Source organism: Primulina tabacum, chromosome 14 (assembly GCF_025594145.1).
Source record: "Primulina tabacum isolate GXHZ01 chromosome 14, ASM2559414v2, whole genome shotgun sequence".
Classification (NCBI taxonomy): domain Eukaryota; kingdom Viridiplantae; phylum Streptophyta; class Magnoliopsida; order Lamiales; family Gesneriaceae; genus Primulina; species Primulina tabacum.
The window spans coordinates 37,397,965-37,413,027 of NC_134563.1; the positions used below are offsets into that span (position 1 = coordinate 37,397,965).

Consider the following 15,063-nt stretch of genomic DNA (forward strand, 5'->3'; position numbering starts at 1 on the left):
AGGAGCATAATATAAATCAAAAGTCCATATTTAATGTTCATTTTACCAAAATTATTTTTTTAGCTATGCTGTATTGGTTAGTCTTAACTTTGTCATAGATGATGTAATCGTGAAAATGGATATCGGTATATCTTCCTCACTATGCATCTTTAACAGTAAAGCAACGAATAATATTTTTACACTTAGCCTAAATTATGTTCCATCTTCCAGAGTATTCTTTCAGTTGGATCTGGATAAATCTTTAAGTATGCTAATGGATTTGAGTAATCTAATAGGCTGAGACATTTGTGCTTAGTCTTTGTGGGCTTCGAACAAATTCATGGACCTGGTCTAATTCTCCGTTATCTGAATGGCTATATAATAGGCATAGGGATTCAGGCCGAATTAACTCTTGGAACAATTGCAAGAAAAATGCAGATATGATGATGGACATGCACTCATGCAAATTAAAAGCTATTTGCTCCGGAGGCTCAAGGGCGGGAGGCGGGCATGCATTATTCCATATCTATAGATATCTTTTGTGGGTTGTTTTCTATTATAGGAGATGCAGATGAACATTGACTGCTCTTAAGTTCTGGATTACACCAATTAGCACTCAGGTATTATGCTTGTAGACGTATCTTACAAGCTCGGCAATTTTTAGTCCAACAATTTCATTATGTTATCAAAGCTCGGATTCACAAATCCGAAATCTTTGGACAGTGGGAAGAAAAACCCACATATTTCTTCAGTTAATCGTTAGTGGTCTATGTTGTTTTGGAGTAAATATTTATGTATTCATAGATGGAGGAGGAGGATAACATACTCATGATCGATTTCATGATCTCCTCTTTCTTGGGATATTTTTGTGCAATCCTGCTTCATTTTGGAGGAAAAGTTTAGAGTTCTTCGAGTAGCATTTTACTCATTACACCTCAGTTTTAACAATGAAGAGAGACCAAATAGAATGTTCAGATTTTTTGATGATTTACTCATGATAAGAAGATAATTTCAGGGATATATAGCGTGTGCATTTCTAGGACTATTGACAAATTTTATCATGTCCAACCAAATACAATTGAGCTACTAACTATGTGCTTTCCATCCGACCATTCCAAATGAGTGAAGCTAGTTGTGCTTGAAGGCATGGAATTCGCCGTAAATGTCACAATGTAAGTTTTCCTCTCATCTGCATCAGTGAAATCTAGCACATCCAGCGTGACGTCTATCTTCACCGTCTTCATCTGCTGAGGAATTGAGACTCTGTAAGTTGCTGGAATTCCCACATTTGTCAGAGTTCTAGTGTATTTGATTACTGATGCTGCAGTATTACCACCATTATTTGGGCCAAAAGTTGTCTGTAGAGGAACTGAAAAGATGGGTAGTCGAGATTCGCTACCATATATTCCTTATCTGCCTTGCAGGAATATTCTTGCTTTGTGATGATCTTGATCGTACTTGTGCTATAGTTTATGGCACAAAGAAAATCCATATAGTCATCAATAGTAGCATCATACACAAGACCAGGATCAAGTGCTGGTATAGGATCAACATGTCCGGCACCATAGTCAAATGGTGTTGCTGGCAATCCGGTTGCACTATCTTGAATGCCTTTTCCACTCTTGTATTTGCTATAAGCTGTTGTCATCAGTGCGGATCTTATAGATGCAGGGCTCCATTCTGGATGCACGGCCTTGACCAGTGCTGCTAGTCCGCTCACGTGTGGGTACAACATTGAAGTACCAGAAACTATGTTGAAATTCACTTTTCGGGTGTCTTCTGATAAACCTGTTGGACCTACTTTACCCGTCCAACCCGCAAGAATATTAACGCCTGGTGCTATTAAATCAGGTTTCAATATATCTTGCGTGATGGGGTTCGGACCTCTGGAACTGAATGCTGCTATGACGGGTGATGGCTTCACTCCAAGTAGGGTGCCTCCCGAAGCAATTGTAGCACTCGGATTCGATTCAGAGGAGATGTATTTCTTTAACTCATCACCTTCTGTCTGACCCACAGCTGCTGTTGGTATAAAATGGGCGTCAGCGACCAGCTCTTCTCCATAGGTTTCCATGTTTGCAAGAATCATCCTTACCCCACCGGCATCTTTCACTACCAATCCTTTTTGTGACCTCGCATTCAGCCCCCGCTCGTAAAGCACGATTTTCCCTTTCACTTTCTCTTGAATCAGAGTCTCTCGCATGCAGAGTCTCCCGTAGGATGAATTGCTGACGCTACCAGCAAATACCAGTGGAGTCGTGGAAGTTAACGGTTTCCCACTGTACAGTGATGCCCCAGTAAAGTTCTTGTCATTTCCAAGAGTAACATATGCAGGAAATTGACGATCCATTGTACCAGCTCCTACAGTCGTTATCCATGGTGCAACATTCGACAGGCTCCCACGGCTTGGGCCAGCATTTCCAGCAGAGCACGAAACGAGAATGCCTTGGGATGTTGCTGCAAATGCTCCAATTGCAACTATGTCTCTGGAGTAATCAGAATACGAGCCGCCACCAAGTGACAAGGAAAGCACGTTCACGCCATCTTCTATTGCCTTCTCCATTGCTGCTAATATATCATTGCTGACGGATCATCCAAGCCAGCAGACTTTATAAGCTGCCACTCTAGCATGTCTCGCCATCCCATGCACGGTACCCGCGGCAAAACCAAACAGGCTTACTCCAACCATTGGCGATCCTGCTGATGTGCTCTCAGTATGTGTTCCGTGGCCATCATCATCTCTTGCAGACCTCGATTCTGATGCCTCTTCAATGGCTCCAAACGCGGCCTCATATCCCCGTGAGAAAAATCTCGCACCAACGAGAGTTTCCAGTTGCAGCTTGATGTGGTCAATCATATCTACATATTTATAATAAAAAAAATAATATGTTTTTGCATAAAGATTAATACTTATTTCATGAATGACTCAAATAGAAGATCCATCTCACAAAATTGAATTATGAGACTGTCTCACGAGAGTTTTGTGAAGATAAATATGAAGTATCGAATGCACTTTTTAAGTAAAATGAAGTAAATTGTTTTGCTGAAATTATATTATTTTTTAGGAAAAAAAAATTGATATATTCATGAAAACGACTCACATAATATATAAGCTACTACTACGTGCCAAATGTTAAAGTCCCACAATCACAATAATTGGTGAGAAATGGAGTAGTTACTTGTCTACCTTGAAACACATAAGTATTTCAATAATTTAATTAATTAAAAAGAAAAATAACCGAGAACGAATATATGTTTTCAAGAAGAAGCCCATATACAGCAGCCCAGCTCCTTCTTGAAGGCTTATTTGCAAAAGCCCAACTGAAAAATTTGTTTAAATAAAATAAAATCGTTTCGGTTTAGCCCATGTTCTGTCCCATAATGTAAAGTCTTTTGCCATCCATCCACCCATCAGTTACCATTATTGCAATCGTAACATAAAATTGCAAAAATAAAATAAAATTGTAATATAAAGAATAATAATAAATTGTGAGAGTTGATGAAAAATAATGCAAAGGAAATACGAGATAGTTGGGAGAAAAAATAAGACCTATAAATTGTTAGATTATACATGTGTTTGTAACATTATTACTATTGTTATTTGTTGATTTCATATGATTTATTATTGTTTTTTAAAATCAATATTATTAGGTTGTTTTATTTAAATAACGAAATCATTATGTTTTTAAAAAACTATAACAAAAATAAAATTTATAATAAATTTAACTAGCGGGCTCCTTAACCAATTAAAAGTAAGAAAATTCAGAGACAAAATCATCTACTACACTTAACATAAATTTTTAAAAATTAAATACATTCAACACCATAAATAAATAAATAAAATTATTGATAAAATATTTTATTCTTATAATTATTTATAAAAAAAGAGATGGTTGACTCATCTTATTATTATAAATAAAAAAATATTTTTTTTGTGTATACGTATTTATTTATGCGGCAATTTCCTAACCTGCTCTGCTAAAAGAATTGAAACTATGGGAGGCGGCAACGCCCAGAAATCGAAGATGGCTCGGGAGAGGAACGCGGAGAAGTTGAAAGGCAATAAGGGTACACCCATTTCTATAATTTTATTTTAAATTATGAGATCGAGATAGGGTTTCTCCAAGATTTGACGTTTCTTGATTTTCTGTGCAGGAAGTCAGCTGGATTCCAACAAGAAGGCCATGTCCATCCAGGTTCTCTATTAATTCTGATACCTGTCCTTTCCCCCAAGTTTTAGGTTTAGATTTCTCTTTTTTGGGGTAATTTTTGAACTTTCTATTGGTTTTTCTTCGGTTTATGTTTCAAGGAGTGATTTTTTTCTTTCTTTCTTCGAATTTAGAGCTCCAATTGTGATTAAACGCTTGAATAAAATAATAGCTAAAGAAAATGTTCCCTTAGTTTATTACATCTAGAGAACAATAATTCCCCTTGTTATTTTATTAATTAGTGGGATGTGATGATCATTAGCTGATAAATAGGTGTAGCAAAATCCACCATCTATTGGTTTACCGGGTCAAATTTATATAGTTGATTAAATGACTTGTTATTTGTTATGAAACAAAGGCTTTAAATTTTTAGAACAATATTGTTACGAGGTTAAAGGAATAGAATCCCGTTTCTTGAATTTTGCATTGGTGTTTGTGTAGTTCTTTTATCGTTTAGCGATCAAACTTAAGAGTCGCTCATCTGCAGTGCAAGGTTTGCATGCAAACTTTTATCTGCACTACTTCAGAGGTAAAATGCAAGGAGCATGCTGAAGCTAAGCATCCAAAAGCTGATCTCCACACCTGTTTTCCCCACCTGAAATGATGTGAAGTTCTGGTAAAGTCTTGAAAATCGGATGGTTCCGACTGTGTCTGAAATCTGTGAATGTGCTTGGTTTGATGTTGTAAACTTTTGCTGGTTTATTGGGTTGAAACTATAAATGGTATATGTTTGCATTATATTGTCTCCTCCTCCGTTTGCCATGATAAGAACTACCTGAGTTGATGGCTATCTGTAGCACACTACTGTTTGGTTATGATAGTAAGATGCATTTATTTGGGTGTTTTCAATGATTCAAATGATATGTGAAATTTCTCTTTTTGCTTATTCAATCTAATAATCCACAGCAGTAGGATGAACATATTCAATAATTTTGATTTTCTTATGGTAAAAAATGAATATATAAATCCATTATCAGCCGCCTCCTGAATCAGTTATCAAATATATATTGTTCATTAGAACTGTATCAGCTATATATTAAATTAAGTGGCATGGGATACTTTATATACGAATTGTGAGCTCGATGCCTCGACCACAAGACCAACATGCTGGAAAACAGGGTTGCGCTATGCTACTACCTCCATTTGGTTTAAAGATTTTGATGAATTTCATCAAATATTAGAATTGATTGGAAGCGGACTTGCAACAATAAAATTGATATGTAAATGATGTAATATGCTAAAGATTTGAGGGTTATCGATAAAAATAAAATTAGACGTCATGCATTATAATAATTTGTCAAACATTCATAAGCACAAATTGCAGTTCAACTCTAGGTGCATAAAACGTTGGGTTTCATGATTAACAGCTCCACGGTAGATAATGTTAACTCTCAATGTTTACATAAATTAATTTTTCCAGCTCCATCAACTAATTTTCAGAAATGGAAATCTCTACTACAGTTCAACAGGTGAAATGGACGATAGATTGCACAATTCCTTCAAGCATATGCCCAGCTGGGTTTTGAAACTGTTTTAGGTGATATAATTAGCAAGAAGCTCCCTCTTCTCCCTCGAATATCAAATAAACGTAAAGCAAACACGTATATGTACCATTTAGATGTCAAGATGCCTGGGAACGTTTCGGTGGAACGTATGGTACACGCTGGTCTTCACAAATATTCTGCAATATTTATCAGAATCGATTCAACTCAAGAACAACGGAAAAAGAAGCTTATAAGTACAGAAAGTAAAACATGTCTACCAGGCTAAAAAGGGTATTTTGTTGCAATTATATGAACGGAAGTCAGCGGTTAACAAATTAATCAACGTGAAATGGGGAAACGGATAATAAATTTGAATGCTTGTGTAACTTGGCTGATTTATTGGAAAATAAACTAGATCTAGCATACCTGCAGGTCGTGGGGGAGTTCTTCTGAAACTGCAAGTGTATAGCAACCAGGAATAAATTTCCCTGAAATTTTTTTGAAAGCATCATAGTTGATATGATCAAGATCCAAGCTTCCATCATAACGAAAAGAATATAAAAATGACAAAAATACTTGTAGGACCGAACAACATGAAAAAGAATGGAGCGATGCATCAATAAAGTTTTGATCATTAAAGTAACAAAAACTTAGCAGGCAATAACAAAATGATCTTCCATGAATGACTTGGAGCAGTTAATAAATTTTCAAGAATGAATTTCAAGTACCAAAAACAAACTCCTTCCAAAGTTTTCAAAAGAGATCCATAATCAAATCACTTGGTCGTTAATGTGATCTTTCTTCCAGTCTTCGCGAAAGCCATCGCTCAAGCTGTCATCTCCCTCAATGTCCTTCACTAGTTACAATGACGGATGACCCATGTCTCCAACACGGAGACAGGCAGTTTGCTTAAAAATGGGCTTGAAAAGTAACATCAAGCACTCTACTTAAGTAACAATGCACCTACCTAGTCAGTTGAAATAATGGGAAATATTGCTCAGAGCCATCTAGGAGAAGTCACTGTTCATCAGCCGTGAAATTGACTAGTTTGGATGAACAACAAAGATAGTCGTAGGCAAGAATCTGAAGAACTCAATTTGGAAATCTCCAGCCACCATCAAGAAGGTCCACGGTAGGTGCAGCCATTGTTGATTCTCCAATGGCTGCCATCGTCCATTCACACCAATTAACATGTGCAGAATATCCTCTATAAATAGAGGCTTCAGCTTGTTGTTTAAATCATCCCATTCCCAGTTGAGGAATCCTAATCCCAAGTAGAGGAGATTGAGAGTGCTGTGAGATCCGAGAGTTTTTTATTTCTTTCTGTAAATTAAATCTATGAATTGAATAGATTGATTTTTCTCTCAAATTAGTTTGATCTTTGATAGTTTAATTCCCAACAAGTGATATCAGAGCCTGGTTAGAGGTATTATCCATCAAAGGAGAGCTCTCTGTGAAAAATTCGATTTCGTGAAAGTGTCTGAAATCTTGTTTTGATTATACCACGACGTAGCTCTCGTTCCCACGAGTCTACCGGTATTTTCAGATCGAAAATCGGACATCAAACGAATTTTCTGTGATTTTTCAAAAGTTCTTTACGAAGAAGATGATGAACAGTGCCCGCCACGTCATTGCCACGTAAGCGTCCAGTCAGCGCCACGTCATTGCCACGTAAGCGTCCAGTCAGTGCCACTTCATCAGCACTATTCAATTTTCTGAAAATTGCATTTTGGTCCTTATATTTTCTGCTCGTTTCAAAATGGTCCTTTATCTTTCCTAAAGTACAGAATGGCCCCTGAACTTTTGGTAATGACTTAGAGACCCCTGAACTATCAGAAAGTTATATAGTGATCCCAAAATTTTCAGCAATAGAATTTCTGACCCCGAAGTGCCTATTCCACCATTTTCGGCCGTTCCGGACACAACGGTGTACTCCGTTTTACGAGATTCAGCTCTTTTTTTGATAAATAAATATTGAAGATGACCACAGAAGAGTCAACATCATATTCTGGAGCTATGATTATGCTCACGGCAACCAACTACACGCTGTAGAAACCTCGGATGGAAGATCTCCTCAGCTGTAAAGATTTGTTCGATCCCGTAGAATTGAAAGGTGAAAATCCTGATCCAACCAAAGCGTCAGAGTGGAGGAAATTAAACCGGAAATCTATTGGTCAAATCCGACAATGGATTGATCATAGTGTCTTCCACCATGTTGCACAGGAGACAGACGCATATGCTCTCTGGAAGAAGCTGGAGGACATGTACCAGGCCAAGACCGCTCGGAATAAAGCCCTGTTGATGAGGCGGTTAGTCAATATGAAGTTCAAAAGTGGAACTTCTGTTGCCGAGCATACCAGTGAGTACCAGAGTCTGGTAAATCAATTATCGTCTGTAGAGATGCTGCTTGGAGATGAGATGCAGGCACTCCTACTTCTCAGTTCGCTTCCTGATAGCTGGGAAACACTTGTAGTTTCTCTCAGCAACTCGGCTCCAGATGGCAAACTTACCATGTCCATGGTTAAGGATGCCCTGTTCAACGAGGAGGCCAGGAGAAAGGATATGAGCACAGACCAGACTCATGCCCTTGTCACAGAGCCCCGAGGAAGACAACAAGAGAAACAACAAAGGGGTAAAGGCAAATGGAGAGGCAGAAGCAAAAGCAGATCCACCGATGGCAGAAAACCTTCGTATAAATGTCATCACTGTGGAATAGAGGGTCATATGAAGAAGAATTGCTACAAATGGCTAGAGGAGCAAGGCCAGAGCAGTTCCCAATCGAAGAACAAGGGTGGAGAAACGCTAGTCATCATTCCTGGAGATGTAGCGTTCTGTTCGACCCATAATGAGACATGCCTTCACGTTTCAAAAGAAGACACAGAATGGGTGGTAGATACTGCAGCTTCCTACCACGTGACTTCGCACAAGGAATACTTCATGACATACAAAGCTGGTGACTTTGGAGCAGTGAAGATGGGAAATTCCAGTTCCTCTGGGATTGTAGGAATTGGAGATATCCAAATAAAGACAAGTGTTGGAAATACAATCACTTTGAAGGATGTCAGACATGTGCCAGATCTTCGGCTCAATCTTCTTTCTGGAATAGCCCTTGACAACCAAGGCTATGATAATCATTTCAGCAATGGCACATGGAAGATGTCAAAGGGTGCTTTGATAGTCGCTCGAGGACACATTTGTGGCACACTGTACAAGACTCACATGAAGATATGTACAGACACCCTCAACGTAGCTGAGAAGGAGGGTTCTCAAAATTTGTGGCACCAGAGACTCGGCCATATGAGTGAGAAAGGGTTGTCTACCCTAATAAAGAAAGAGCTTATCATCGTTGACAAAGATGTTGCGCCAGATCCTTGCATTCATTGTCTATTTGGTAAGCAGCACAGAGTCTCATTCAGTTCCTATTCAACGAGAAGATCAGAGTTGCTCAGTCTGGTACACTCTGACGTTTGCGGTCCCCTGGAGGATGAATCACTAGGCGGAAATAAATATTTTCTAACTTTCATTGATGATGCTTCTCGAAAGGTGTGGGTCTATTTCCTGAAAACGAAGGACCAGGTATTCGAATACTTCAAAATGTTTCATGTCATGGTAGAACGTGAGACTGGGAAGAAATTGAAGTGTCTCCGGTCAGATAATGGAGGCGAATACACTTCCAAGGTGTTCGATGCATATTGCAAAACATACGGCATTCGACATGAAAAGACGGTCCCTCGCACCCCTCAACACAACGGTGTAGCCGAAAGAATGAACCGGACAATCATGGAACGTGTTCGGAGTATGCTCAGTATGGCTAAACTGCCAAAGTCATTCTGGGGAGAAGCAGTCAGAACCGCCTGTTACCTGATCAACAGATCACCATCAGTACCACTGAATTTTTAAGTTCCGGAGAAACTGTGGTCTGGAAAGGACAGACAAAAGCTTGATGCAAGGACCACTCCATGCATTTTCATTGGCTATGGAGATGAAGAATTTGGATACAGACTATGGGATCCAAAGAAAAAAAAGGTGATCAGAAGCAGGGACATTGTGTTCCATGAAAGTCAGACAATAGAAGACATTGAAAAACCTACAATGTCTCAGAAGTCAAATGTTGGTGCTCTAAATTCAGATGCAGCACTAAACTCGTTCGATATAGTGACAGAAAATACATGCCAGAAGCAGAAGCTGAGGAAGAAAGGGGTGTTGAGCAGGGGGAGCCACAACCCACTCCACCAGATGTTCCAGGATCATCACAAGGCCCAGATGATGGTGAATCTTCTCAGACTATTCCAGAAGTTCGTAGGTCTGAACGAGGACGGATTCCATCTAGAAGATATACGGAATCCGAGTACCTTCTGCTTACTGAAGATGGAGAACCAGAGAGTTTCCAAGAAGCACTATCTCATAAGGACAAAGAAACATGGTTGTCAGCAATGCAAGATGAGATGGAATCTCTGCAGAAGAATCACACTTATGAGATCGTAGAACTTCCAAAAGGGAAGAAGGCACTAAGAAACAAATGGGTGTTCAAGATGAAGAAAGATGGCAGCGGACAAGTGGTGAAATACAAAGCACGATTGGTAGTCAAAGGATTCCAACAGAAGAGAAGAATTGACTTTGATGAGATATTTTCATCAGTAGTCAAGATGACGTCAATCCGAGTTATACTTGGCTTGGTAGCAAGTATGAACTTGGAGCTTGAACAGATGGACGTGAAGACAGCTTTTCTTCACGGGGATTTAAAAGAAGAAATCTATATGGAGCAGCCAGAAGGTTTTGAGGTTTCAAGTCATAACCTCGTTTGCAAGCTTAAGAAAAGCTTGTACGGTCTAAAGCAGGCACCAAGGCAGTGGTACAAGAAGTTTGACTCATGCATGGCAAGTCAAGGCTATAAGAAAACTGCTGCAGATGAGTGCGTTTACATTCAGAAATTTTCAGACGAGAGTTTCGTTGCTCTTCTACTTTATGTAGACGATATTATGATCGTGGGAAAGGATGCAACGAAGATTAGTCAGTTGAAGAATGAACTCTCTAAGTTTTTTGAAATGAAGGACTTAGGACCAGCTCAACAGATTTTGGGAATGCAGATTGTTCGAGACAGAAACAACCAACGGTTATGGTTATCTCAGGAGAAGTACATTGAACGTGTGCTCGAGAGGTTCAACATGAACAACGCCAAACCAGTCAGCATTCCACTTGCCAATCATTTCAAGATGAGCAAGAGTGCATGTCCTTTATCCAAGAAAGAGATCGGGGAAATGTCATCAATACCATATTCTTCAGCTGTTGGAAGTTTGATGTATGCAATGGTATGCACAAGGCCAGATATTGCTCATGCAGTGGGAAAGGTGAGTCGTTTTCTCTCCAACCCTGGGAAGCAGCATTGGGAGGCAGTAAAGTGGATTCTCAGGTATCTAAAGGGTACTACTAAATTATGTTTTTGTTACGGGGGAGCTGATCCAATATTGGAGGGCTATACGGATGCAGATATGGCCGGAGATATTGATAGTAGCAAATCTACTTCAGGATATATCTACACTTTCGCGGGGGGATCTGTCTCATGGCAGTCACGACTGCAGAAGTGTGTTGCTTTATCCACAACAGAAGCAGAATATATTGTTGTCGCTGAAGCTGGGAAAGAAATGTTGTGGCTAAAGCGATATCTTCAAGAACTTGGAATCAAGCAGAAAGAGTACAAGGTACATTGTGACAGTCAAAGTGCTCTCGACTTAAGCAAGAACTTCAAGTACCATTCCCGTACAAAGCATATTGATATTCGATATCATTGGATACGTGAAGTTATGGATCGACAACTGTTGAGACTAGTTAAGATTCATACGAAGGAGAATCCAGCAGATATGTTGACAAAAGTGGTAACGCGAGAAAAGTTAGAGCTATGCAGAGACATAGCTGGAATGCTTGTTTTGGATATGGCTGGAGGGGGAGAAATGAAGAACTCAATTTGGAAATCTCCAGCCACCATCTAGAAGGTCCATGGTAGGTGCAGCCATTGTTGATTCTCCAATGGCTGCCATTGTCCATCCACACCAATTAACATGTGCAGAATATCCTCTATAAATAGAGGCTTCAGCTTATTGTTTAAATCATCTCATTCCCAGTTGAGGAATCCTAATCCCAAGTAGAGGAGATTGAGAGTGCTGTGAGATCCGAGAGTTTTTTATTTCTTTCTGTAAATTAAATCTATGAGTTGAATAGATTGATTTTTCTCTCAAATTAGTTTGATCTTTGATAGTTTAATTCCTAACAGAATCATATATAAGTAACCTACATTATGCTTTGGAGGATAATTACCTGTTACCGAATTTCTTAACCATTTTATACACGCAGAAATTCGAATAAACAATAACGAAAGCAATAGTATAAAGTTAAATACCAGTGCGAAGCCAGCGGGCAGCCCAGCTCCTAGTTGTGTCCATGATTGAGATTACCCTACCCATAATTAAAATCATAACATGCGATAGATTTCACAAAAGAATTCTTTACTCATTTTGAGCATTTTATTTTTGATTTTTTAAGTAAATTAAAAGAGAAACAAACCCATTGAAATTGGGGGTAGTGCAGTCAGCTACTCGTTCAGGATCCTCCTCCATCTTAAAGAAAGGACAGTTCTCACACCCCGATTCAAAAAACTGTGAAGAAATTAGGCCTTTTCTTTTCTTTAGGGTTGATAATGAACAAGAAATCGAAAGGGAACAAACAGAAGGTGAAACCAACCTGGTCGTACGTCTTTATGAGACGGCATCGGAGGCAGGCTCGGAGCTCATGTCCGAAGCTTGTGGGTAGCTGTGCTGCCACGACGCCTCCTACTTTATCTTGATTTGCCATTGTTTTGATACAGCTAAAACTTTTAGTAGTACAGAAGTTCAAGGGGCCGATTATGCCGATGGGAATCATATAACAAAGACAGTTTGAGGTTTCCCCATTTATAGCACCACAACAAATATGCTATGAAATCTCTTACAAAACTTCGATATCTATGTGAGGAAAAAAATCCTTGTCCATGAAATAAAATTACCTGAAGGTCACCAAGTTAAATTAAAAAGCCCTCTACTTTTCACTCAACAAATAGATTAATATCAACGTGTTAAAAAAAAAAAACAAGAAGAAGAAATACACGTAAGTTGTGTTCAATCGTAAAATTCATATTAATTCAACAATAACACATTCAAATAGGTATAACAACATGCAAAGATGTTGTCAGCTTGAAGACGACCGAAACCCTTTCAAGAACTCTAGCATTCACTCTAAGACAAAAAGAATATTTTAGATATGTTGGTTGATAACGGGGAAAGATTTGAATGTTCTAGGTTCGTGATAAAGATCTCTGAACTTGAATATTATAAATTTATTTGAAATGACATAGAAAGTTGTGGAAAAAGTTTGACATATTTACCATTATAGTAAAAGATATAGATAGTGTAAAAGACTTCTTTTTATATGGGGTAGGGGTTCATTTGTAAATCACTCAACTAGAACAAAATAATTGAACAATTTATTCCAGCTTCTTCTTGAAGGCTTATTTGCAAAAGCCCAACTGAAAAATTTGTTTAAATAAAATAAAATCGTTTCGGTTTAGCCCATGTTCTGTCCCATAATGTAAAGTCTTTTGCCATCCATCCACCCATCAGTTACCATTATTGCAATCGTAACATAAAATTGCAAAAATAAAATAAAATTGTAATATAAAGAATAATAATAAATTGTGAGAGTTGATGAAAAATAATGCAAAGGAAATACGAGATAGTTGGGAGAAAAAATAAGACCTATAAATTGTTAGATTATACATGTGTTTGTAACATTATTACTATTGTTATTTGTTGATTTCATATGATTTATTATTGTTTTTTAAAATCAATATTATTAGGTTGTTTTATTTAAATAACGAAATCATTATGTTTTTAAAAAACTATAACAAAAATAAAATTTATAATAAATTTAACTAGCGGGCTCCTTAACCAATTAAAAGTAAGAAAATTCAGAGACAAAATCATCTACTACACTTAACATAAATTTTTAAAAATTAAATACATTCAACACCATAAATAAATAAATAAAATTATTGATAAAATATTTTATTCTTATAATTATTTATAAAAAAAGAGATGGTTGACTCATCTTATTATTATAAATAAAAAAATATTTTTTTTGTGTATACGTATTTATTTATGCGGCAATTTCCTAACCTGCTCTGCTAAAAGAATTGAAACTATGGGAGGCGGCAACGCCCAGAAATCGAAGATGGCTCGGGAGAGGAACGCGGAGAAGTTGAAAGGCAATAAGGGTACACCCATTTCTATAATTTTATTTTAAATTATGAGATCGAGATAGGGTTTCTCCAAGATTTGACGTTTCTTGATTTTCTGTGCAGGAAGTCAGCTGGATTCCAACAAGAAGGCCATGTCCATCCAGGTTCTCTATTAATTCTGATACCTGTCCTTTCCCCCAAGTTTTAGGTTTAGATTTCTCTTTTTTGGGGTAATTTTTGAACTTTCTATTGGTTTTTCTTCGGTTTATGTTTCAAGGAGTGATTTTTTTCTTTCTTTCTTCGAATTTAGAGCTCCAATTGTGATTAAACGCTTGAATAAAATAATAGCTAAAGAAAATGTTCCCTTAGTTTATTACATCTAGAGAACAATAATTCCCCTTGTTATTTTATTAATTAGTGGGATGTGATGATCATTAGCTGATAAATAGGTGTAGCAAAATCCACCATCTATTGGTTTACCGGGTCAAATTTATATAGTTGATTAAATGACTTGTTATTTGTTATGAAACAAAGGCTTTAAATTTTTAGAACAATATTGTTACGAGGTTAAAGGAATAGAATCCCGTTTCTTGAATTTTGCATTGGTGTTTGTGTAGTTCTTTTATCGTTTAGCGATCAAACTTAAGAGTCGCTCATCTGCAGTGCAAGGTTTGCATGCAAACTTTTATCTGCACTACTTCAGAGGTAAAATGCAAGGAGCATGCTGAAGCTAAGCATCCAAAAGCTGATCTCCACACCTGTTTTCCCCACCTGAAATGATGTGAAGTTCTGGTAAAGTCTTGAAAATCGGATGGTTCCGACTGTGTCTGAAATCTGTGAATGTGCTTGGTTTGATGTTGTAAACTTTTGCTGGTTTATTGGGTTGAAACTATAAATGGTATATGTTTGCGTTATATTGTCTCCTCCTCCGTTTGCCATGATAAGAACTACCTGAGTTGATGGCTATCTGTAGCACACTACTGTTTGGTTATGATAGTAAGATGCATTTATTTGGGTGTTTTCAATGATTCAAATGATATGTGAAATTTCTCTTTTTGCTTATTCAATCTAATAATCCACAGCAGTAGGATGAACATATTCAATAATTTGATTTTCTTATGGTAAA

The 15,063-nt window shown here is 37.7% G+C and overlaps 3 protein-coding genes and 1 pseudogene across 5 annotated transcripts; 2 read left to right on the forward strand and 2 right to left on the reverse strand.

Annotated features, from left to right (window-relative positions):
* Window positions 1-283: 283 nt before the first annotated feature.
* On the reverse strand, window positions 284-3,401 carry LOC142524013 (subtilisin-like protease SBT1.7; annotated as a pseudogene).
* A 509-nt stretch (window positions 3,402-3,910) lies between these two features.
* LOC142524210 (uncharacterized protein At2g23090-like) lies at window positions 3,911-5,045 on the forward strand. The gene is made up of 3 exons (XM_075628055.1): window positions 3,911-4,047; window positions 4,135-4,175; window positions 4,675-5,045. Exons 1-3 carry the CDS (start codon window positions 3,975-3,977, stop codon window positions 4,789-4,791), a joined length of 231 nt encoding a protein of 76 aa, XP_075484170.1. The 5' UTR covers window positions 3,911-3,974; the 3' UTR covers window positions 4,792-5,045.
* Window positions 5,046-5,497: 452 nt separating this feature from the next.
* Window positions 5,498-12,931, reverse strand: LOC142524209 (transcription elongation factor SPT4 homolog 2-like). Of its 3 annotated transcripts, XM_075628054.1 has the most exons (7): window positions 12,407-12,931; window positions 12,230-12,321; window positions 12,066-12,121; window positions 6,098-6,159; window positions 5,799-5,868; window positions 5,688-5,715; window positions 5,498-5,645 (listed from the first exon to the last, which is right to left on the reverse strand). In XM_075628054.1, the coding sequence occupies exons 1-5, from the start codon at window positions 12,584-12,586 to the stop codon at window positions 5,809-5,811; spliced, it is 450 nt and encodes a 149-aa protein (XP_075484169.1). In that variant the 5' UTR covers window positions 12,587-12,931; the 3' UTR covers window positions 5,498-5,645; window positions 5,688-5,715; window positions 5,799-5,808. The 3 variants fall into 3 exon arrangements, with proteins under 3 accessions (XP_075484169.1, XP_075484168.1, XP_075484167.1); XM_075628053.1 differs by having other exon boundaries at window positions 5,498-5,702; window positions 12,407-12,930; XM_075628052.1 differs by having other exon boundaries at window positions 5,498-5,715; window positions 12,407-12,926.
* A 905-nt stretch (window positions 12,932-13,836) lies between these two features.
* On the forward strand, window positions 13,837-14,999 carry LOC142524603 (uncharacterized protein At2g23090-like). Its single transcript, XM_075628637.1, has 3 exons — window positions 13,837-13,973; window positions 14,061-14,101; window positions 14,601-14,999. The coding sequence occupies exons 1-3, from the start codon at window positions 13,901-13,903 to the stop codon at window positions 14,715-14,717; spliced, it is 231 nt and encodes a 76-aa protein (XP_075484752.1). The 5' UTR covers window positions 13,837-13,900; the 3' UTR covers window positions 14,718-14,999.
* The last annotated feature ends 64 nt before the right edge of the window (window positions 15,000-15,063 follow it).

Bases quoted from the DNA above. Each gene is read 5' to 3' on its own strand.
- LOC142524210 (XM_075628055.1), top strand. From the start codon at position 3,975: ATGGGAGGCGGCAACGCCCAGAAATCGAAGATGGCTCGGGAGAGGAAC. The intron at 4,048-4,134 runs GTACACCCATTT...TTTTCTGTGCAG, and splicing joins GAAGTTGAAAGGCAATAAGG to GAAGTCAGCTGGATTCCAAC. The intron at 4,176-4,674 runs GTTCTCTATTAA...GCTCATCTGCAG, and splicing joins AGAAGGCCATGTCCATCCAG to TGCAAGGTTTGCATGCAAAC.
- LOC142524209 (XM_075628054.1), bottom strand. From the start codon at position 12,586: ATGATTCCCATCGGCATAATCGGCCCCTTGAACTTCTGTACTACTAAA. The intron at 12,322-12,406 runs GTTGGTTTCACC...ATTTCTTCACAG, and splicing joins TCATAAAGACGTACGACCAG to TTTTTTGAATCGGGGTGTGA. The intron at 5,869-6,097 runs GTATGCTAGATC...TAAATATTGCAG, and splicing joins AACTCCCCCACGACCTGCAG to AATATTTGTGAAGACCAGCG.
- LOC142524603 (XM_075628637.1), top strand. From the start codon at position 13,901: ATGGGAGGCGGCAACGCCCAGAAATCGAAGATGGCTCGGGAGAGGAAC. The intron at 13,974-14,060 runs GTACACCCATTT...TTTTCTGTGCAG, and splicing joins GAAGTTGAAAGGCAATAAGG to GAAGTCAGCTGGATTCCAAC. The intron at 14,102-14,600 runs GTTCTCTATTAA...GCTCATCTGCAG, and splicing joins AGAAGGCCATGTCCATCCAG to TGCAAGGTTTGCATGCAAAC.